At 46.9% G+C, this 18606-nt stretch overlaps 2 protein-coding genes across 3 annotated transcripts in view; one reads left to right on the top strand and one right to left on the bottom strand.

Annotated features, from left to right (window-relative positions):
* Positions 1 to 2798: 2798 nt before the first annotated feature.
* Slc16a6 (solute carrier family 16 member 6) overlaps positions 2799 to 18606 on the bottom strand; it is a 23356-nt gene continuing 7548 nt past the window's right edge. For both annotated transcript variants that reach the window (XM_032912610.1, XM_032912611.1), the window contains exons 2-6: positions 15755 to 15993; positions 11789 to 11932; positions 10292 to 10420; positions 6400 to 7212; positions 2799 to 5332 (exon numbers count right to left, since the gene is read on the bottom strand). In XM_032912610.1, coding sequence (XP_032768501.1) covers positions 5082 to 5332; positions 6400 to 7212; positions 10292 to 10420; positions 11789 to 11932; positions 15755 to 15993 — 1576 coding nt within the window. In that variant the 3' untranslated portion in view covers positions 2799 to 5081. The remainder of the gene's footprint in view (positions 5333 to 6399; positions 7213 to 10291; positions 10421 to 11788; positions 11933 to 15754; positions 15994 to 18606) is intronic.
* Arsg (arylsulfatase G) overlaps positions 2805 to 18606 on the top strand; it is a 114603-nt gene continuing 98801 nt past the window's right edge. The window contains exon 1 of the mRNA XM_032912605.1: positions 2805 to 3936. The gene's annotated coding sequence lies outside the window, so the exon portion shown is untranslated. The remainder of the gene's footprint in view (positions 3937 to 18606) is intronic.

The raw sequence follows: 18606 nt of genomic DNA, 5'->3' as shown, positions 1-18606 counted from the left end.
TCCCCGGTGCTACCTCCACTCTGTGACTGACTGTGTAGAATGGGCTGTCCTTGAACTCATGATCTTGAGTTTGTCTCCTGAGTTCTGGAATTATGAGTGTGTGTTACCAAGTCTGGTACCAAGTTTTGCTCACTCTTTATCTTTCTTCCTTCCTGTCTCTGTCTGTCTGTCTGTCTGTCTGTCTTCCTTCCTTTCTTTCTTCCTTCCTTCCTTCCTTCCTTTCTTCCTTCCTTCCTTTCTTTCTTCCTGTCTTTTTTCTTCATCTTCCTTTTTTCTCTTTCTCTTTCTTTCTTTCTCTCTCTCTCTTTCTTTCTTTCTTTCTTTCTTTCTTTCTTTCTTTCTTTCTTTCTTTCTGTCTTCTTCCTTTCTTTTTCTTCCTGTTTTTTTGTCTTCCCTCTTTTCTTTCTTCCTTTCTTTCTTTCTTTCTTTCTTTCTTTTTCTGTCTTCCTTCCTTCCTTCTTTTCTTTCTTTATTTTGTTTTCAATTATGTGTATTGTGCGTACGTGTGTGTTTCTGGATGAATGCTGAGGTCTGAGAAGTCCAGAAGAGGGTGTCAGATCTCCCAGAGCTGTAGTTACTTGCAGTTGGGAGCTGCCCCACGTGGGTGCTGGGAATTGAACTTGCGCCCACTGCAAGAGTGGTAGCGAGCCATCTCTCCAGCCCCTCCAAATTTCATTCTAATAGATTGTGAGCTAAAAATGTCTTACCACCCCCCCCCCCCGATATTTCACATATGGTCATTTTTATGAAATTCAAACTTCTGCATCCATGATAAAATACTGTTGAAGGCAGCTGTGCCCCTTCGTTTACAGACTGTGCCTGCTTGGGACCTATGATCACAACGGAATAAATAGTTTTGGCAGAATCCTGGGATAAGAGACGCCTCGAGAGTTTACTATCGGGACCTTTATAGTAAAGTCTTGCCAGTCCTTGGCATTGGGTGTCTGTGATGCTTACTTAGAGATTTAGTGTTCCGAGAAGGCATGTGCTTCAGTTGATACAGTGCCAGGCTAACATGCTCAAAACTCAGGGTTCAACCCCCATCCCCACATAAATCGAGCGGGGTGGAGCATGTGTTCCCACACTTGGGAGGTGGAGACAGAAGGATCAGAAGTTTAAGGTCAGTCATTCTTGGCTGAATATTAAGTTTTAGGTGAGTCTGGACTACATGAGACCCTGTGTCAAAAGCAAGCAAACACACGGAACAAAACAAGAGGCTGGAAAAGTTCTCGGGGCTTCGCATGACTGGCGTTTAGGTAGTTATACCAGCTTCCGGTCACCGAGGCAAGATAGCTGAGATCAGCAACCCTTTCTAGCGCATGCTCTCCATAGCCTGACTCCTTTCACTAGCCCCACCTCCCAATAATGGCGTGGCCTTTGAGGTATCTTTAGCACCACACCATTTAAACTGTATTGCTTTCTTAAAAGGCAGGTCTTAGGATGGCCAGCCTGACCTTGAACTCTTTCGGATCTTTCGGATGCTGGGATTACAGGCACGCACCCCAATGCCCAGATGTGATTACATCTTAAAAAAATACATTTTGGGTTAACTTGTGTGCATGGCAGTGGGAGAACACATATGCCATGGTGTGTGGGCATCAGAGGACTGATTGTACAAGTCGGTTCTCTCTCCCGTTATGTGGGTTCTGGGGATCCAATTCAGGTGGTTCAGCTTAGCTGAGCCATCTTGCTGGTGCAGATGTGGACACACAGGACACACACACACACACACACACACACACACACACACACACACACCCCTACATAGCGCCCACACACGCAAAGAAAAAAGGAAAAAAAGAAAACAAATGAAAATTTTGGTGGCATTTACTTTTAACTCCTGTATATACTAGGCAGCTGGGGCAGGAGGATGACCACGAGTCTGAAGCCAGTCTGGATTATGTAACAAGTAGTAAGTAGTAAGTAGTAAGCAAGTAGTAAGTAGTAAGACTCTGTCTCAAAAACAAAACAAAAACAAAATCAATCCAACAAACAAACAGAATAAAAGAAAAAAGTTCAGCTGAGGCAGGGATATGAAGTTCGCGGCCAGCCTGTGAGACTCTGTCTGAATACATAAATGAGCGGCTTCGGTGCTGTGCAGAGAGTATGTGGTGTCAGGGGAGTGCTCGGACAAAAGGAACATTTATACCAAGCCCCACCAAGGCTCAGGAGCCATCTTGGAAGAGGATGTGAAAAGGCTGTAGACCCAGAGGTCAGGGAGGACCAGAGTAAAGGCCCTGTCTCTGTGGCTACCAGCATAGGATCAAGCTGGTCACCCTTGAGGCACAGAGGGGGAGGGGCCTAGAGTCCCCAGCTGAGGAGCTGTGACAGGCGACAGGCAGTGGAAGGGAGAGTTCCGTTTCCTTTAATGGTGTGGACTCTGGTAGGTCCACCTAACTTCACACCCACAACTACACAGATTAGACTCCTTGGGTTGTAAGACATCATCATCATCACCAACACCGAAAGAAAGGAAGAAAGGAAGGGAAGATAAAAGAAATAAAAGAGAAAACCGAAGGATACGGTAGGGGTGAGAGAGGGGGTGCGGCGGGTCTGGGAGGAGTTAGGAAGAGGACCAAGAGCTGAATATGATCAGAAACACTGTATTTTCTCAAATAATTAAGAATAATTTTAAGAAGTTTCCTATCATTTCTCTGTTTCCTGACCATGGATGAGAAGGATATTTTGCATTACCGGCGCCTTGAGAGAGTCATCACGTGTCCTGGGATAGCTCCATGGTTTTACAGTTTCTGAGATCGGTAGAAAACACCTCGACACAGAAAAACATCAGACTCTCATTAAATAAAAAGCCACAAATTTATTGTAAATCTAGAAGTACCAGAACATCACTCATACAGATCAGCGATCCTGTGGTGGTTTTCGTTTTTGTTCCACCCTTCCCAACATTGGCACCCCTGATTGTTGACAGACTGAAAAGGACACACGTTTTCCTGTCTCATGCAGTAGACGAGAGCAGACCCCTCAGAAACCAGTTATAAATATTAAACCATCTCGAACATTCGTAGTACAAAATCGCTTGTAAAGTGCTAAAGTCAGATAACACCTGCAAACCGACCCTCGAGCCTAGAGCATTTATTTCTTGGGGGCAGCCCCACAGAGCTTGCCATCTCATTTCACGCGCGTCTGCTCTTTCGGACAGACACCTTGTCTTCCAGTCACTCGCCCTCCCCCAAGTTTTACAGATTGTCCTACTAGTTCTATGGCTGATAAGATGCTGTATTACACGTGGCGGGTGGTGACGCACCACACCACTTCCGTCTCAGTGCAGAGAGGAGATTCAAGCTTGTGTGTACCTGTAACCGGACTAGGCTTGTTCTACGTTTCCCCCTGAGTTGTCCTTAACAGGAAAGATGAGGAAAGGTCAAGAAGTGAGCGTCGACCACCCTGTCGGGGAGACACTGTCAAACAGGTGAGGAAGCAGCCCCCCTCATCCTCACCCTACCCCCTTTACAGAGAACTGCTAGAGTGCAGAACATTATAGACACATGTAGTTTAACTCACTGACAGCAGTGACCAGGTACCCATGGCAACTTAGGGCGACCAAGTTCTACAGAAGATGTAAACTGCAACTTGTAACTCGTGATGGTGACGTCTGCGTGTCTCCCATTTCAGGCGAAATGAAGAAATGCTTCCACAGTTACAGATCGAACAGTAATAACAACAACAATGACAACGACAGCAGACAAGCCACTGGAAATGTTCTAACAATTCAACGAAGTAGAATTCTGACTGAAGAAGGTCCTCAAGTATTCTTAGCAGACAATGCAGAAGCAAAGGCCGTTTGCCTCCTGTTGTCCCCCCTCCAAATAGCACAACGTTGCCTTTAACAACCCCCGGAGAATCGTTACAACCTGGGCTGCGGAAACCGAGACCCGGGAAAGCTCTCCGAAGCAGTTACGGAGCTGCAGAACAGAGGTAAAAATATGTTCTGTGTATCTCAGATCGCCTTTTCTTTATTTTGATTATTAGCTTTTCTTTTTTACATTTAAATATTCTGTGTATGTGTGTGTGGCCGCCTGCGTGTCCTAGCATATGTGTGGAGGTCAGAGGACAGCTCCCGGAAGTTGGTTCTCTTCCTTTCGTGTGGTTCCTAGGAACTGAACTCAGGTCATCGGACTTGGTAGCAAGCACCTTTACCTACCGAGCCATCTTGCCGGCCCTTTCATTTGATTGCTTTAATCGTCCTAGAATAACTTAAAAATAAATAGTGGTTTAAATTAGAGACACAACAGTCATTTATTTCTTGCATTATGAAATACGAAGTAGGAAATACGAAGACAATCCCACATGTCTACTGAAACTCTTGTGGTGATAACGACTGGCCGTGAAGAACGGCAGTGATCCTGTTTATGAAGTTCAAGTTGTCATACGTGCTTAATTTGTTTTTTTGCATATTAATCAAATGCTCGGCCTTAAAAGCACTGCTTTCTTTGCATGCGGTGTTTAGAAAACTCAGAGGCCACAATTCGTCGATGTAAACTTACTAAGATTACTTATCTTTTTCAAATCGTTTAAAAATGATTCACCTCTTATTTCTGAAGATTAGCAACATCTTTAATGGTTCAAGATTGTATGTGTAGTGTGTGTGTGGTTTTTGTTTGTTTGTTTGTTTTTTTTTTTTTTTTTTTTTTTTTTTTTTTTTTTTTTTTTTTTGGTCTTTTTAGAATGGCTGATTCACCCCTGTGACTTGGGCTGGATGTCACTTTATGAAATGGTAGTTTGTCACAGGGGTGAGTGCTTTTAACAGCAGCAGTCCTTTGTCAGTTCGTGGTACTGCTTTCTTGTTGGAATGTCCACCAGGTCTTTTCCTGCTCATCTCTGTATTGCTACCGAATAGGACTGGATGCCTGTATGGAGAGTGTTTGGTTGTTTTGGTTTTGGCTTAAAGAACAAGCGAAAGGGACTGAGGGGAGGGGACAGCTGCCGGTTCTGCTGTCCCACAGGCATTCCCTTCATGCAGATTCGAAGGTGTGGTCTAGTGGTTGGCGCCTGCCCCTCCCAGTATCCCCAGGGGCTCCGTTACCCAGGCGACATAGAAGCTACCACCTGAAAAAGACCTGTCACACGGGATCCATTTTCATATGAGCCCTGGGCTCACATTTCCCAAGATCCATTTCCAGAAAGTCTTCCGGTATGTCCTGTAACGCCTTCCCGCGATGCCCGTCTGTCTGGTTTTCACCTGAGTGAGGATTCTGGCACAGGCCCTTTTTACAGGGCCTCACCAGGGCGAGGCACACCGCAGCCAGTGCCGTGCCGGCTGCACAGGAGTAGAAGGCCCTGCTGTAGATCTTGCTCTGGTCAACCAGCAGGCCTGGAAGAAAGCGGGCATCGACACCGTTAGTGACGTCACCGCCACGCACGCCCTCACGCCTGGGCTCCCATCCAACCCAAAACTACAGTAGCCCAGGCTGCCCTGAAGCTCCCTATGTTGCTCAACCCCACACAGCCGTTTGCCAGTCTCCACCTCCCAGATGCCGGGATTATAGGCATGGACCACCACGCCCACTAGCTTCCTTCTTTGATTTTAATTTTTCTGAAGGAAACATAGCCAAAGGCAGAAAGCTGCTGGGCTAGAGAGAGAAACGAAGCACACAGCACACTTAGCACCCGACAAAAGCAAGTTTTAAGTTACTGACTAGCTCTTCGCGGGCGAAGTCCATCCTACTGAGAATCAAAAAGGCAGAACTCTTAGATGCCCATTATTTTTTTTTTACTCCCCCCCATGCCCATTATTTTTAATAAGCTAGTATTCTTATTTATTCATTATTTCAGTTTTTCAAGATAGTTTCTCTGTGTAGCCCTGGCTGTCCTAGAACTCGCTCTGTAGACCAGGCTGGCCCGGAACTTACAGAGAACCACCTGTCTGCCTCCCGAGATTAAAGTCGTGCATCACCACCTCTGGCTTAACAAGCTTGCGTTTGTAACAGAAAGAGGGGATATTGCTATTTTTTACTTCAGGAATCTTTTAATGAGCATAGTTTCTAATTCATTTTTCTGAGACGGAGTCTCACTATGTATCTGGCTTGGTTGGGACTTACTACATTAGGCCAGGTTGGCCTTGAACTCCCAGGGATCTGCTTGCCTCTGCCTCAGGAATGCTGGCATCACAGGTGTGTGCTACCGAGGCTGGCTTTAACCACGGCAAGTGCGAGGACATATCACAGCTAGTCATGATCCGACCCTAGAGCAAAGGACCATTCTGCACTAACCAGCGAAACCGTGGAGACGACTCAGTGAATAGAGGCGCTTGCTGCCAAGCCCGACAGTCTGAGTTCAATCCCTGGGACCGACTCCCTCCACGTTGTCCTCTGACCTCTATGTGCATACCGTAACACATGCTACACCCACTAATGGACAAGGAGAAAAGCGGATAATCACCTGCCAGGGGCGGTCCCGCAAGCCCTGAAATGCTCTGAATGAAGACATAGACTCCTGCGGCAGATGACATCTTCTCGATCCCAACGACATCATCCTCAGCCAACAAGGGGATGTGGGTCCCTCCTATGGTCCCAACCATACTGCCAAAGAACACACTACACAGCATGAGGCCCCAGAACTCGGTGGCAAAGGTGAAGGCGAACAGAGACACCGTCAGTAAAATGACGCATATGAGCTCGATGTAGATCTTGCGAATGGGCTCTCTGTTGAGGACAAGCCCCATCCCGATCCTCCCGAACACCTCCGCAATGGCCATCGTGGACAGTAAGAATGCAGCGCGGTCAGGGTGGATGCCTAGACTGATACCCAGAGGGATGATGTACAGGGAAGGCGCGAAGAAGCCCAGGGTGGCGAAGAGGCCGAACAGCGTGTAACAGATGAAGCTTCTGTCTTTCAAGATGGAGAAGTCCAACAACGGAGCTCTCTTCTGGCTGTGCTTGGGGCCGACCACCAGGGTCTGCTGCTGTTCCACCTTCACTTCCTGCTCTCTCTTAGCTTCGTTAGGCACATTTTTGGGTGAGGTAGTCAGCTCGACCCCTGAGTCGATGGAGTCGATTGAGGTCCGTGTTTTCTCGTTTTCAAGCATGTACTGAACTTCTCTGCGGGGCTCCAGAGGGATCGCTTTCGGTGACCCTGGCCCTTTGATGATTATCGGCCTTAGCAAGGCGCCGCAGACCATGACGTTCAGCTGCAGCAGGCCCACGAAGAGAAGGCTGTATCTCCAGCCGATGTGCTCCTTCAGGGCCGTGATAGCTTGAAGACACACAGAAGCAAAGGGAAAAAAAAAAAAAATCCAAGGTCAAAAAACCAGACTCGGGATCCAGCAAGCACTAGCCAGGAGAAATGTGGATGGAGTTTTAGTAACACGTTCTGCTCAACGTTAGGGCGAATGCAGACATTCTAGGACTATATTTTAGGTGGGGTACGGGGAGGGGAGTGAATAAACATGTACTTGCATGGTGGAGGCAGAGGTCAATGCCGGGTGTCTTTCTGAAGACTGCCCTGTCTTGTTTTGAATGGAGTTGGTGGGGATTGAATTTAAGGCTTTTCTGCCACAGAGCTGCAGCCCCAGCCTCTTCCTCACTGAATCTGGAATTGGCAAGACCGGCTGGTCTCCGGGATCCACCTCTCCATCTCCAGCCCCCTAGCACTGGGGATAGGCATGTGCTACCGTGAGCTTCTCACACGACTGCTGGGATCCAAACTCAGGGCCTCATGCTTGTGCTGTGTCTCCCCACCCCTATATTCTGGTTCCTGGTGCACCGTATAAGTGAATAAAAAAAATGTGCACACTTATTGTTAAATATGCTATGAAAAAACTGCCAGTCCAGCTTTCCAAAAGAGCTCTGGGCAGGGGTTTTTTTCCAGGCAGAAGCCCAAGAGGGAAGACTTGTCTGTCACCCACATTCAGGCTCAACCAACAATAGCCCACAGGCCAAATCTGACCCAGTGGATAAAAGTGGACTGGGACTGAACCATGTCTGTGCGTTCACAGAGTCTGCAGATGCTTCTGTGCTGAGAGGGCAGAACTGAGTAGTTCTAACACACACACACACACACACACACACACACACACACACACAATTCCCAAAGCTGAAAGCATCCCCAGGGCTGAGGACCTATTGGTGGGTAGAGCACCTGCACGCAGGAAGCTCTGGATACCAGGAGGCTCAGATACCATGATAATATAATAAATATTATTTTATTACTATTTGACCTCTTATAAAAATGATTTACCCAACTCTAAACTATCACTGTGCAACCTACGCATCCAATCTTTGTAATGGAAAGTGACCGAAAAGTCAGACTAGAAGCAGTTGCTTAAGATCCTCACCACGGGGGTTGGGGATTTAGCTCAGTGGTAGAGCGCTTGCCTAGCAAGCACAAGGTCCTGGGTTCGGTCCCCAGCTCCGAAAAAAAATAGAAAAGAAAAAAAAAAAAAAAAAAAAAAAAAAAAAAAAAGATCCTCACCACGAAGCCTGCCTGCTTTTCCGAGTTCTAAAGTATGGCGTCTCCCCTTGCCTGCTTCTTTCTTTGGACACCAAGCAAAGTCCTAAGCGTGTCTGCTCCGACAGCCTGGGCTATCTCACTGTGTCCCGAGGTCTGTCCACCCATTTTACAGAGGCTCGCAGGTCTCCCTCGTGAATCCCAACTCGAGACACGCACTTCCCGCTTCTTTCAGCGTTAAACGATACGGCGCTCGCTCCAGTTTCTACCTGGGTATGTCCTTAGCAACCTGGGATCTCGCCTCTCTCGCAAGTGAACCCAGGGCAGACGCTGCCGACCAGAAGCAGCTCAGAGAGATGGTCAAAGACAGCAAGGGTCTCCATCACTAACAGTAAAACTATATACTTCACCTCCTTTATAAACAAACCACCTTACTTGAGATATTATTTATTTTTATTTTATGTGTAGGAGAGTGTCTGTCTCAATGTGTATGTATGCAGCCACATGTATGCAGCGCCCTCAGAGACTAGAAGAGAATTGCAGCTCCTGCAGGGCTGGAGAAACACTTGGTTGTGAGCCAGCATGGGGATTGCGGGCGCCAGGACTTAAACGAGGGTCTTCTGTAGGGGCAGCCGGCACTCCTACCCACAGCCAGCTGTCCAGCGCCTCATAAAACATTTCCTAAGTATGAACCAAGCGCCAGGAATGGTGCTCAGTACCAGCTGGGTAGTAACTCACGGTTCACGGACTCCTTCTCAATGTCAAGATTTTATTTTATTTTTTAAGAAATGGAGAGATGCATAAGGCCCTGGGTTGGGTCCTCAGCTCCGAAAAAAAAAAAAAAAAAAAAAATGGAGAGATGGCTCTGGGGTTAAGAGCACTGACTGCTCTTCCAGAGGTCCTGAGTTCAAATCCCAGCAACCACATGGTGGCTCACAACCATCTGTCATGGTATCTGATGCCCTCTTCTAGTGTGTCTGAAGACAGTTACAGTGTACTCATGTATTATTATTTATTTATTTATTAATAAATCTTAAAAAAGAGAGAGAGAGAAAGAAATGGAAACAAACAGAGGGAGTGAATGGCAGCCTTATGCTCAGCCCTCACCCAAATCCAACAGTTAACCTCTCTCTCTCTCTCTCTCTCTCTCTCTCTCTCTCTCTCTCTCTCCTCTCTCTCTGTACACACACATACATGTACATGTGTGTGAACACACGATTATCTGGACCACCTGAGTAGCCTCAGATACTATAATACTTAACCCCTAATCACTTCTATTCCCAACCTTGCAACCCACTGATGCATTTGTCAGGAAAGGGCATCGGGCTGGGATGCAGCTCAGTGGTAGAATTCGCAGGCTGGCAAAAGGGGAGGGCGGGGCAGGGAACCCAGGAAGACAGGAGGAGGAAAGAAGGGATGAGTCTGGAAGGTTGTCTACACACTACTTTCCTTTTCTTGTGTCTCATGTATTAATGTTACGTTGGGGAAATAAACCAGGGGAAAAGCATTGCCGTGAGGTTAGTCATACGCACACAGGAACACTGGTTTCACGTGTTGGCATAACACGTCTACTCCGAATGTAGCTCTTTTGGAAAGGAAGTGATATTAATGCCAACAGTCCATATTCTTAAATGCTTTAGGGATTATTTTTTTTCCCCAGGTTTCAAGAAAGCCTTACCACTGACCATGTACCCGTCATGGACTAAGATTAAAAAGGTGTGAATTCCTATAATCGGGGAGAAGGAGGATATCCTAAAAATGGGCTGAAGAGAGAGCCTGTGGCATCTCATTACAAGCCACCCACGCAGTTGGCCCAAGTTAGTACAGCCATAGCACCAGACTGGCTTTCCCAGTCCCTACCTAACAAGACGCGTCACTCACATACCTGGTGCGAAAGCAAACATCGCAAAGCACTCTCCCGTAGAAGCAACCGCAGTGACCATCGAACGCCTTTTGTCAAAGTACTGCGACAGAATGGTCACAGTCGGGAGGAAACTAAAGCAGTACCCCAAACCTGTGGGCGGAAATCAAAGGTGCCGGTGAGAATCATACACGGTCTGCGCCCGGGTGGCACGGTTAGAGTAAAGTTCCGGGAGTCAAGCCAAACATTCTGCAGGAAAGAAAAGGGATTTCATCCCCAGCCAGAGGGTTGTGGGTGTGGCTCGGATGGTAGCCTCTGTGTGTGTGTGTGTGTGTGTGTGTGTGTGTGTGTGTGTGTGTGTGTGTGTGTGTGTCTAGCATGCACAAAGCCCTGAGTTCAGTCCCCAGGTACCACGAGAAATCGGGTATGGTATTGCATACCTATAACCCCAGCACTCAGGAAAGTCGGGAGTTCAAGGGTACCTTTGGCTACCCCACAGACCTTTGGAGGCTAGCCTGGGATACGTGAGATTGTTGCAACCATAGATAAATAAACAAAGAAACGCAGCCACAGTCATGCAGGGAGCTGAGACATAAGAACTGAGAACTGTTCTCCAGAACTCCCCAAATCTATACAATTCACAGTAGGATAAATTATCCAAAGTAATTTTTGTGCGATGTTTGTATGGGGAAAAGTTCTTTCTCTTTTATTTTTTTTTGAGATGATGCGTAACTCAGGCTAGGCTCACACTCATGATCTCCCTGCCTGAGCCTAATCCTTCCCTGAGGTTACAGGCACGTGTCATCTGGTCTGGTCGCCTAAGGCTTTCGAAGTGTGCAGAGGTCTACACAAAATGTAAAGCATGAGCATTGGGCACACACACATATATATCCCCTACCACTGATGTCTTCTCAGACACCCCCAAGAGCAAGTCCGGCATGCTATTTCCCCTTACAGCAACCAGGGTGCTCAGCCCCTGATCTGGGAAATGCTGGCATTAAGAACTTAAGTCTTGGGCTGGAGAGATGGCTCAGCGGTTAAGAGCACTGACTGCTCTTCAGAGGTCCTAAGTTCAAATCCCATCAACCGCATGGTGGCTCACAACCATCTGTAACGGGATCTGATGCCCTCTGCTGGTGTGTCTGAAGACAGCTACAGTGTTCTCATATATAATAAATAAATAAATCTTGAAAAAAAAAAAGAACTTAAGTCTTATGTTGTGCAAATGATGTATTCCAGCTTCAAACTAGAGCGGAGGAAAAATCGTAAGTAAAAAAAAATTTTTTTTCCTCCCTAACAAAACAAAAGCTCTTGGACGTTTGAGAATGTATTTTTACATGGGGACCGTATCGATCCGAACCACCCAGTCCAAAACCACTTTTCAGACATAATTAACTTGAAAGAAAAAAGAAAAGTGGGGGAGGGGAGAAAAAGAAATATAATCTAGGTTTTGTTTCATCCCGCCCTTCTTCACGTGATGCACGCATGCCCACAACGCTTTAGCCAAGGAGAGGCACTCACCAGAGACGACCCCTATGAAGATGTACATCTGGTAGACCCTCTGGGAGAAGGAGGCAGCAATCATTCCCACGCTGATGATCAGCCCCCCTCCCATCACTACCAGCCGATGTCCGAAGCGGTTGGTCAGGATTGTGGAGAGGGGAGCTGTGAGGGGAAGGAACAGAAAAAGACCTGTGACCTTGGGTTTCTGCGCTTTCACGGCGACTCCTTCCCGCACTTGAACTTGAACTCGTATCATGGGGTGATGTAAGAACCTGGTGTGTTTCCTGCAGTGGCTGCTGGTCGGGCCAGAGGTCATTTTAGCATTTGTTCAGATTCAGAATGCAAAGAGCAGGTCCTGGTGGCTCAAGAGTGCAGTCTCAGCTACTTAAGAAGCTGAGGCCGGAGGATTGCAAGTTCAAGGCTGTCCTGGGCCAAACCTTAACAAGAAGGCGGGGTTGCAGCTCATGGGATGAGCAGTCGCTACCACTAGCCAGACCCTAGGTTCAATCCCCCAGTACTTTAATGATAAAACAGCAAGAGGAAAGCAAGGGCCCGGGGTACAGCTCAGGGTAGAGCTTGACCAGTGTGCAAGACCTTAGATTCCGGCATCTGTGAGGGCGGGTATATGAAACACACTTTTGGGCGAACTGTCTTTGCTCAATACAGAGAACAAAATAAATGCATATTTATTTTGTTCTCCAGCGTACACTGGCTCTCCTCAGGATTACTTTCCTAATGACTGTTTTTATTTTCTGTCTTCGCTGCTTTGGAGTCTTTTAAAAGAACCCGTTGGTGGCCAGAGTCTCCCAGGTTTCATTGGACTGTCCAAAAAATAATGCAGGGTCAAAATACAACGCATTCTCAGGCATATTCAGTTAAAAGACAATAGCCAGGGATGGCTGATTTGGGGCAGTGAGGAATCTTAGTCTGTTTGGCTTCCAAACACTCTGTCCCCAGGGACACTGAAATCTAGCAAATTCTTTCCTACTCACATTCGACTCTACACTGGCTGGAGTACACTGAGATAAGAGAACCGCTCTTGAGTTGGGTCAAAGAGGAACACACTAGACAGAAGGGGAGAGGAGGGGAGAGGAGGGGTGGGGAGGGAAGGCATTCTGTTGGAATCAACAGACAAGTTACTGTTAGTTTTCATTATGTAAGCTCATATATTTTTAACTTCTAAAATTGCATGTATGGCCAGGTAGTGCCACCGTGGAGCATGCCTTTAGTCCTAGCACTCAGGGGGCAGGGGCAGGGGCAGGGACAGGGGCAGAGGCAGAGGCAGAGGCAGGCAGATCTCTGAGTTCAAAGACAGGCTGGTTTATATATTGAGTTTCAGAACAGCCAGAACTACTACAGAGAAACCCTGTCTCAAACAAACAAACACACAAATTACATGCATGCAGTATGTATATATTCATATGCATATGTTTACAGACGTATGTGTCTATGTCTGTGTGTATGCATGTGTATGCATGTGTATACATGAGGGTATGTGTGTGTATACATATGCATGTGTGTATATGTATGTGTATGTATGCATGTGTGTATAATGTATGTATATGTGTATATATGCATGCACATGTGTGTATGTGTGTATATGTATGCATGTGCCTATATCTGTGTGTATGCATGTGTATACATGAGTGTATGTGTGTATATACATAATGCATATGTGTATATGTATGTGTGAGTATGTATGCATGTGTGTATATGGGTGTTTGTGTATATATGCATGCACATGTGTGTATGCATGTATATGTATGCGTGTGTCTATGTCTGTGTGTGCATGTGTATACATGAGGTATGTGTATGTATACATATGCATATGTGTATATGTATGTGTGAGTTTATATGTATGTATGTATATATATGTGTGTGTATGAATGCATGCATATGTGTGTGTATGCACGCATATGTATGCATGTGTCTGTGTGTGTGGTGTGTATGTGTATGTATATGTATGTGGGAGCACTAGTGGGAGCTAGAGGACAATGTTTGGGAATTGTTCCTCTGCTACTAACACATGGGTCTCAGAGATCAAAGGCAGACCAACAGCTTGGCCTCGAGCACCTGCAAGCTTGTATTGACTGTAGCTGCTGATGTGAGCGCTGCTACACAGTGAGATCCTGTCTCGAAACCCAACGGGATGGAGCAGCCTTTTAGGAGATTCTATGGCTAACATGAACTACACTGAGAGGGTAGCTCTAACTCACAGATGATGTTGCATGACAGGGCATGAGTCAGGGACGTTTAAGGGCAGCCGAGCTGGCTTCTTGAGGTGTGTCAGCATCCCGGCCTGTCAGGAAAGCCTTGGGGGTTACCCCTCACAGGCAGGTGAGCACGAGACAGTACCACCCATGTTCAAATCAGACCCGAGTGGAAGCGAGCGAGTTAAAAGTGGCAGGCAGCAGCCTCCCGCCGCATCTTATTTTATCTACTGGATCTGACAGCGCTGTGCTTCGAGGACTCAGGAACGTGTTTTGGGGAATCAGGTGACGGGATTCAGTGTCTCCTCAGGATAATATCTATAATTTTACAAGTGGGAATATAGCTTGGTGGTCTATGATTGTTACATGTGTTCATGCCTGGCATGCATGAAGCTTGAGATTTAGTTTGTAGAAGCTGGAAAACAAGGAAAAGAAATACATGAACCATGATCTTACAGGGAATGTTTCTGGGGCTCCCTGCTCCATGAGGAGACCCAAATCCATGGGTGCCGAGCTTCCTATGCTGACACAGCATTTGCATATAAACCCTACACATGTTCTATACACTTACATCCTCTCTAGACCATTTACGATCCAAAATGAAGGCAACAGCATGCAAGCAGTTGTTACACCATGCTTAGTGTGGAGTAAGGACTCTCACAAGGAAGATGTGTGGATGTGTTAACCACGGTAGACCTGGCACTGGTCAATGACCCCACTCAGCCTGGCCGGTTGAATCTGTAAGTGAAGAACCCTGAGGTACCGGGCCAACTGTCTACCCTTACCCACCCCATCGTACCTTCTCCTCAAGTCCACACTGAAATGTTTTTATTCTGTTTCTCCAGCATGTCTCTATGAGCCCAGAGCCTTAGCATGCTAAATGAGTTTCTTTTTCTTTAAATAAAAATTCAGAGGAGCTAGAAAGGTGGCTGAGAGATTAAAAGCACTCGACTGCCCTTCCACAGGACCTGGTTCAACTCCCAGCACCGACTCAACAAATCAAAACCGTCTCCTCTATAACTCCAGATCCAGGGAATCCTATATCATCTTCTGCCCTCCTTTTGGCCCAGGCACACCACTGGTGCAAAGTTATACACGCAGGGAAAGCATTCTTAATCATTAGGAAGAAAGAAAGAAAGGAACGCTTCATGAATTTGCATGCTATCCTTGCTCAGCGGCCATGCTGACTCCGTGTGGCGCCATCTCTAGTGCATGTGCAGTCAAAGTTAGCACCTAGGGCTTTTGGGTGTTCTTTCTCAGCCAGTGGCTGTGTCCTTGCAGGACTGGAATTTACCACTGTCTTCGAAATGTTCTACAGGACACAAGCACCACGCACGCCATATGTATCTCCCTTCTTCCTTCTCCGTGGTGCTGGGAATAACCTGGGGCCTTTCAGGTGCCGGGCAAGCATTCTCCCACTGAGCTACCTCCCAAGCTGCAGTCCGTGTGTGTCTAAATCGTGTGTTGGACTACAGACACTACATCTGGCAACCGTGGCTTTTTCTTCACTGCCTCCTAATTCTTGCTGGTCCCCAGCCAGCTAAAAGCCACATTCTTTAACTGATGCTAGACAGTCCAACAGGGCCTACGATAGGACGCATCACAGATCTGCCCGACGACTGACAGGCAGGCTGGTGGATTAAAAGGATCAGGTGCGTAGGCTGAGATTGTACTGAGGAGTATACTGGCATGTAAATGTTAACACGGACACACACACACACACACACACACACACACACACACACGCACACATGGCTATTGCCCACGTACTCACCTGTGAATGTCATTATGAATACGCATATCGATATTATCCATGAGATCTTGCTGTTAGACTCGTCAAAACTGTCCATCAAGTCATTGAAGAAGACACCAAACGACTTAATGACGCCATAGGTAAAGACTTCAATGAAGAAAAAGGAAGCAGCTACCACCCAGCCCCATCCTCCGTCAGGCACTTGGGTATACACATTGGCCCTGGAACAAAGCTTCGAGTTCTTCTGGGTCATTCTTGATCTGCAACAGAAACACGAGAAAGAGGATTCAGACTAGTAATATCAGGGTTGATCGTTTTCCTGCCTTCTCTTCATCTCTGTGAGGTGGGGGTGGGGCTCATATAGCCCAGGCTGGCCTCCAATTTGAACTCACGTATGCAAGAATGACCACTACTGAGTACTGGTGCCGTCTCCTGTGAATGCTGGGATTAGAGGCCCTTGCCACCACAGCCAGCTCATCCTCGTCATCTAATCCCGTAGAATCAGGACAGCCTCATACAATTTTATACTGGTACGATATTTTATACTATACATGGGACCCATAAAGAATCTAAACACCAGCCTTCTCTGTCATAATCAAAAGTGAGAAGCCATAAACACACACGAGGCGCCTGAGCAGAACACTTGAAGGTCCTCTGACGGATGCAGAGCGCCCACCAGACCAAGCACCGACGCTGATGTCAAAGAATACAGACGAGGTTAGGGAGAACCAAGTGGACCTGGGCTCTGTGGCCCACACCTCTGACCCCAGCACTGAGTTTGAGGCCAGCCTGGTCTACAGAGCTAGTTCCAGGAGAGCCAGAGCGACACGGAGAAACCCCATATCGAAAACAAAACAAAATAAACAAGAAAGGAAGGAAAGAAGGAAGGGAGGAAGGGAAGGAAGGAGGGAGGGAGGGAGGGAGGAAGTGAATTGCCATGAGGCACGTTTATAAGGAGAGAATTGTCCAGCCAGCGTCTTCCACGTATCAAGCGCTTGAGACTTCCCACTCATGTCCACTTAGTACCAAGTCGTCCACCCAACCCTTTTAGCTCTCACTCCCTGCTCAGTAAAACAGCATCCTGATTACTATTTGGTGTCCGATGTAGAGCATCTTCATGGACAGAAGGTGACTGATTCTCTGTGAAAATGGAGTTTTCTGATTGTAGATTCTGTTCCTCCAAGTTGGTCACCGGGAGTGGATTGACCTCAGAACACATGACAAATACTTAACACGGGCTAAACGGGGCATCGCAGCTCTGCAAGGGCCTGAGCATGCCAACCTAATCGAGTTACTCCTGATCTCACTATGCTTTTCTCTCCAAACCTCATCAGGGTTGAGTGGCGCTGAGCTTCAACACAGCTAAGTGAAAGGCTCTAATAGCCTCTTCAGTTAGAGACATCCGAAACGGGCATAGATATTTTTAGCCCAGCGAATAGCAGTGGTATACCTCTCACGATGAGTTAATCCACAGTTTCAGACCTCCCATGGGCAATGACTCTTGCTGGGGCACATAACAAGTTCAAGGCCAGTGTGAGCTATAGGAGACCCATAAACAACAACAAAAAAATACAAAAACCAAAACCAAAAAAACTAAAACCCACCCTCCCCGACACACAAAACAACCAGACAACAAAGAATTGATTATATCACTGTACACCACTGAAATTTCCAGGTATTCACACAGTCCTTCTCCTGATATTTGGTGGCTATTCACACAACAAAGACATACGGCAAAGATGTTTCTTGGTTTTGTTTCACAGTACTGAGCTTGGCAGGGCCCAGCACACCTAAGGCAGGGAGGGAATCTATCTCAGCTACAGCCCCATGTTGCTTTTTCATTCAGACACAGTCTTCATAAGCAGGTGGGCCTTAAACTTGAGATTCTCCTTTTTCACCTTCCCAACTGACTGGGAGTGTATTATATATGTTCTTAAAACAACAACAACCCCTCCAACTCCCCCCCACAAAGTTAGTATTCATGCAGCAGACTTGTAAGTTCTTTTTTTTTTTACTTTAAAAATGAATTTAAAAATTAGTTCTGTGGCCGAGTGGTGGTAGCATAAACCTTTAATCCCAGCACTCGGGAGGCAGAGACGTGTGGATCTCTGAGTTTGAGGTGAGCCTGGTCTATAACTCTATAGTTATAGACCAGGACAGCTCCAGGGCTACAAAGAGAAACCCTGTCCCCAAAGCAAGGCAAAACAGACAAAAATAATTCTGTGGGGCTGGAGAGACTGCTTAGTGGTTAAGAAAGAGCACTGGCTGCTCATCTAGAGGACCTGGGTTCAATTCCCAGCACCCACCTGGCAGCTCACAACCGGCTGTAACTCCTGTTTCAGGGGATTCCGACATACATGCAGGCAAACTACCAATGTGCATAAAGATAGAAATAAATTATAAATAAAATAATTTTACTGGCTGGTTTTGTGTGTCAACTTGACACAAGCTGGAGTTATCACAGAAAAGGAGCCTCGGTTGTGGAAATGCCTCCATGAGACCCAGCTGTAAGGCATTTTCTCAACCAGTGATCAAGAGTAGGAGGGCCCAGCCCATGGTGGGTGGTGCCATCCCTGGCCTGGTAGTCTGGGTTCTTTAAGACAGCAAGCTGAGCAAGCCAGGGGAAGCAAGCCAGGAAGTAACATCCCTCCATGGCCTCTGCATCAGCTCCTGCTTCCTGACCTGCTTGAGTTCCAGTCCTGACTTCCTTTGGTGATGAACAGCAATTGGAAGTGTAAGCTGAATAAACCCTTTCCTCCCCAACTCGCTTCTTGGTCCTGATGTCTGTGCAGGAATAGAAACCCTGACTAAGACAATGATTCTGTGGATGTGTGTGCCCACGTGTCATGGCATGTGTGAGGAAGTGCTCTCCT

Source organism: Rattus rattus, chromosome 9 (genome assembly GCF_011064425.1).
Source record: "Rattus rattus isolate New Zealand chromosome 9, Rrattus_CSIRO_v1, whole genome shotgun sequence".
In the NCBI taxonomy this organism is placed as follows: Eukaryota; Metazoa; Chordata; class Mammalia; order Rodentia; family Muridae; genus Rattus; species Rattus rattus.
The sequence above is the reverse complement of the archived record's forward strand: the minus strand, read 5'-3'. Positions and strand labels throughout refer to the sequence as shown.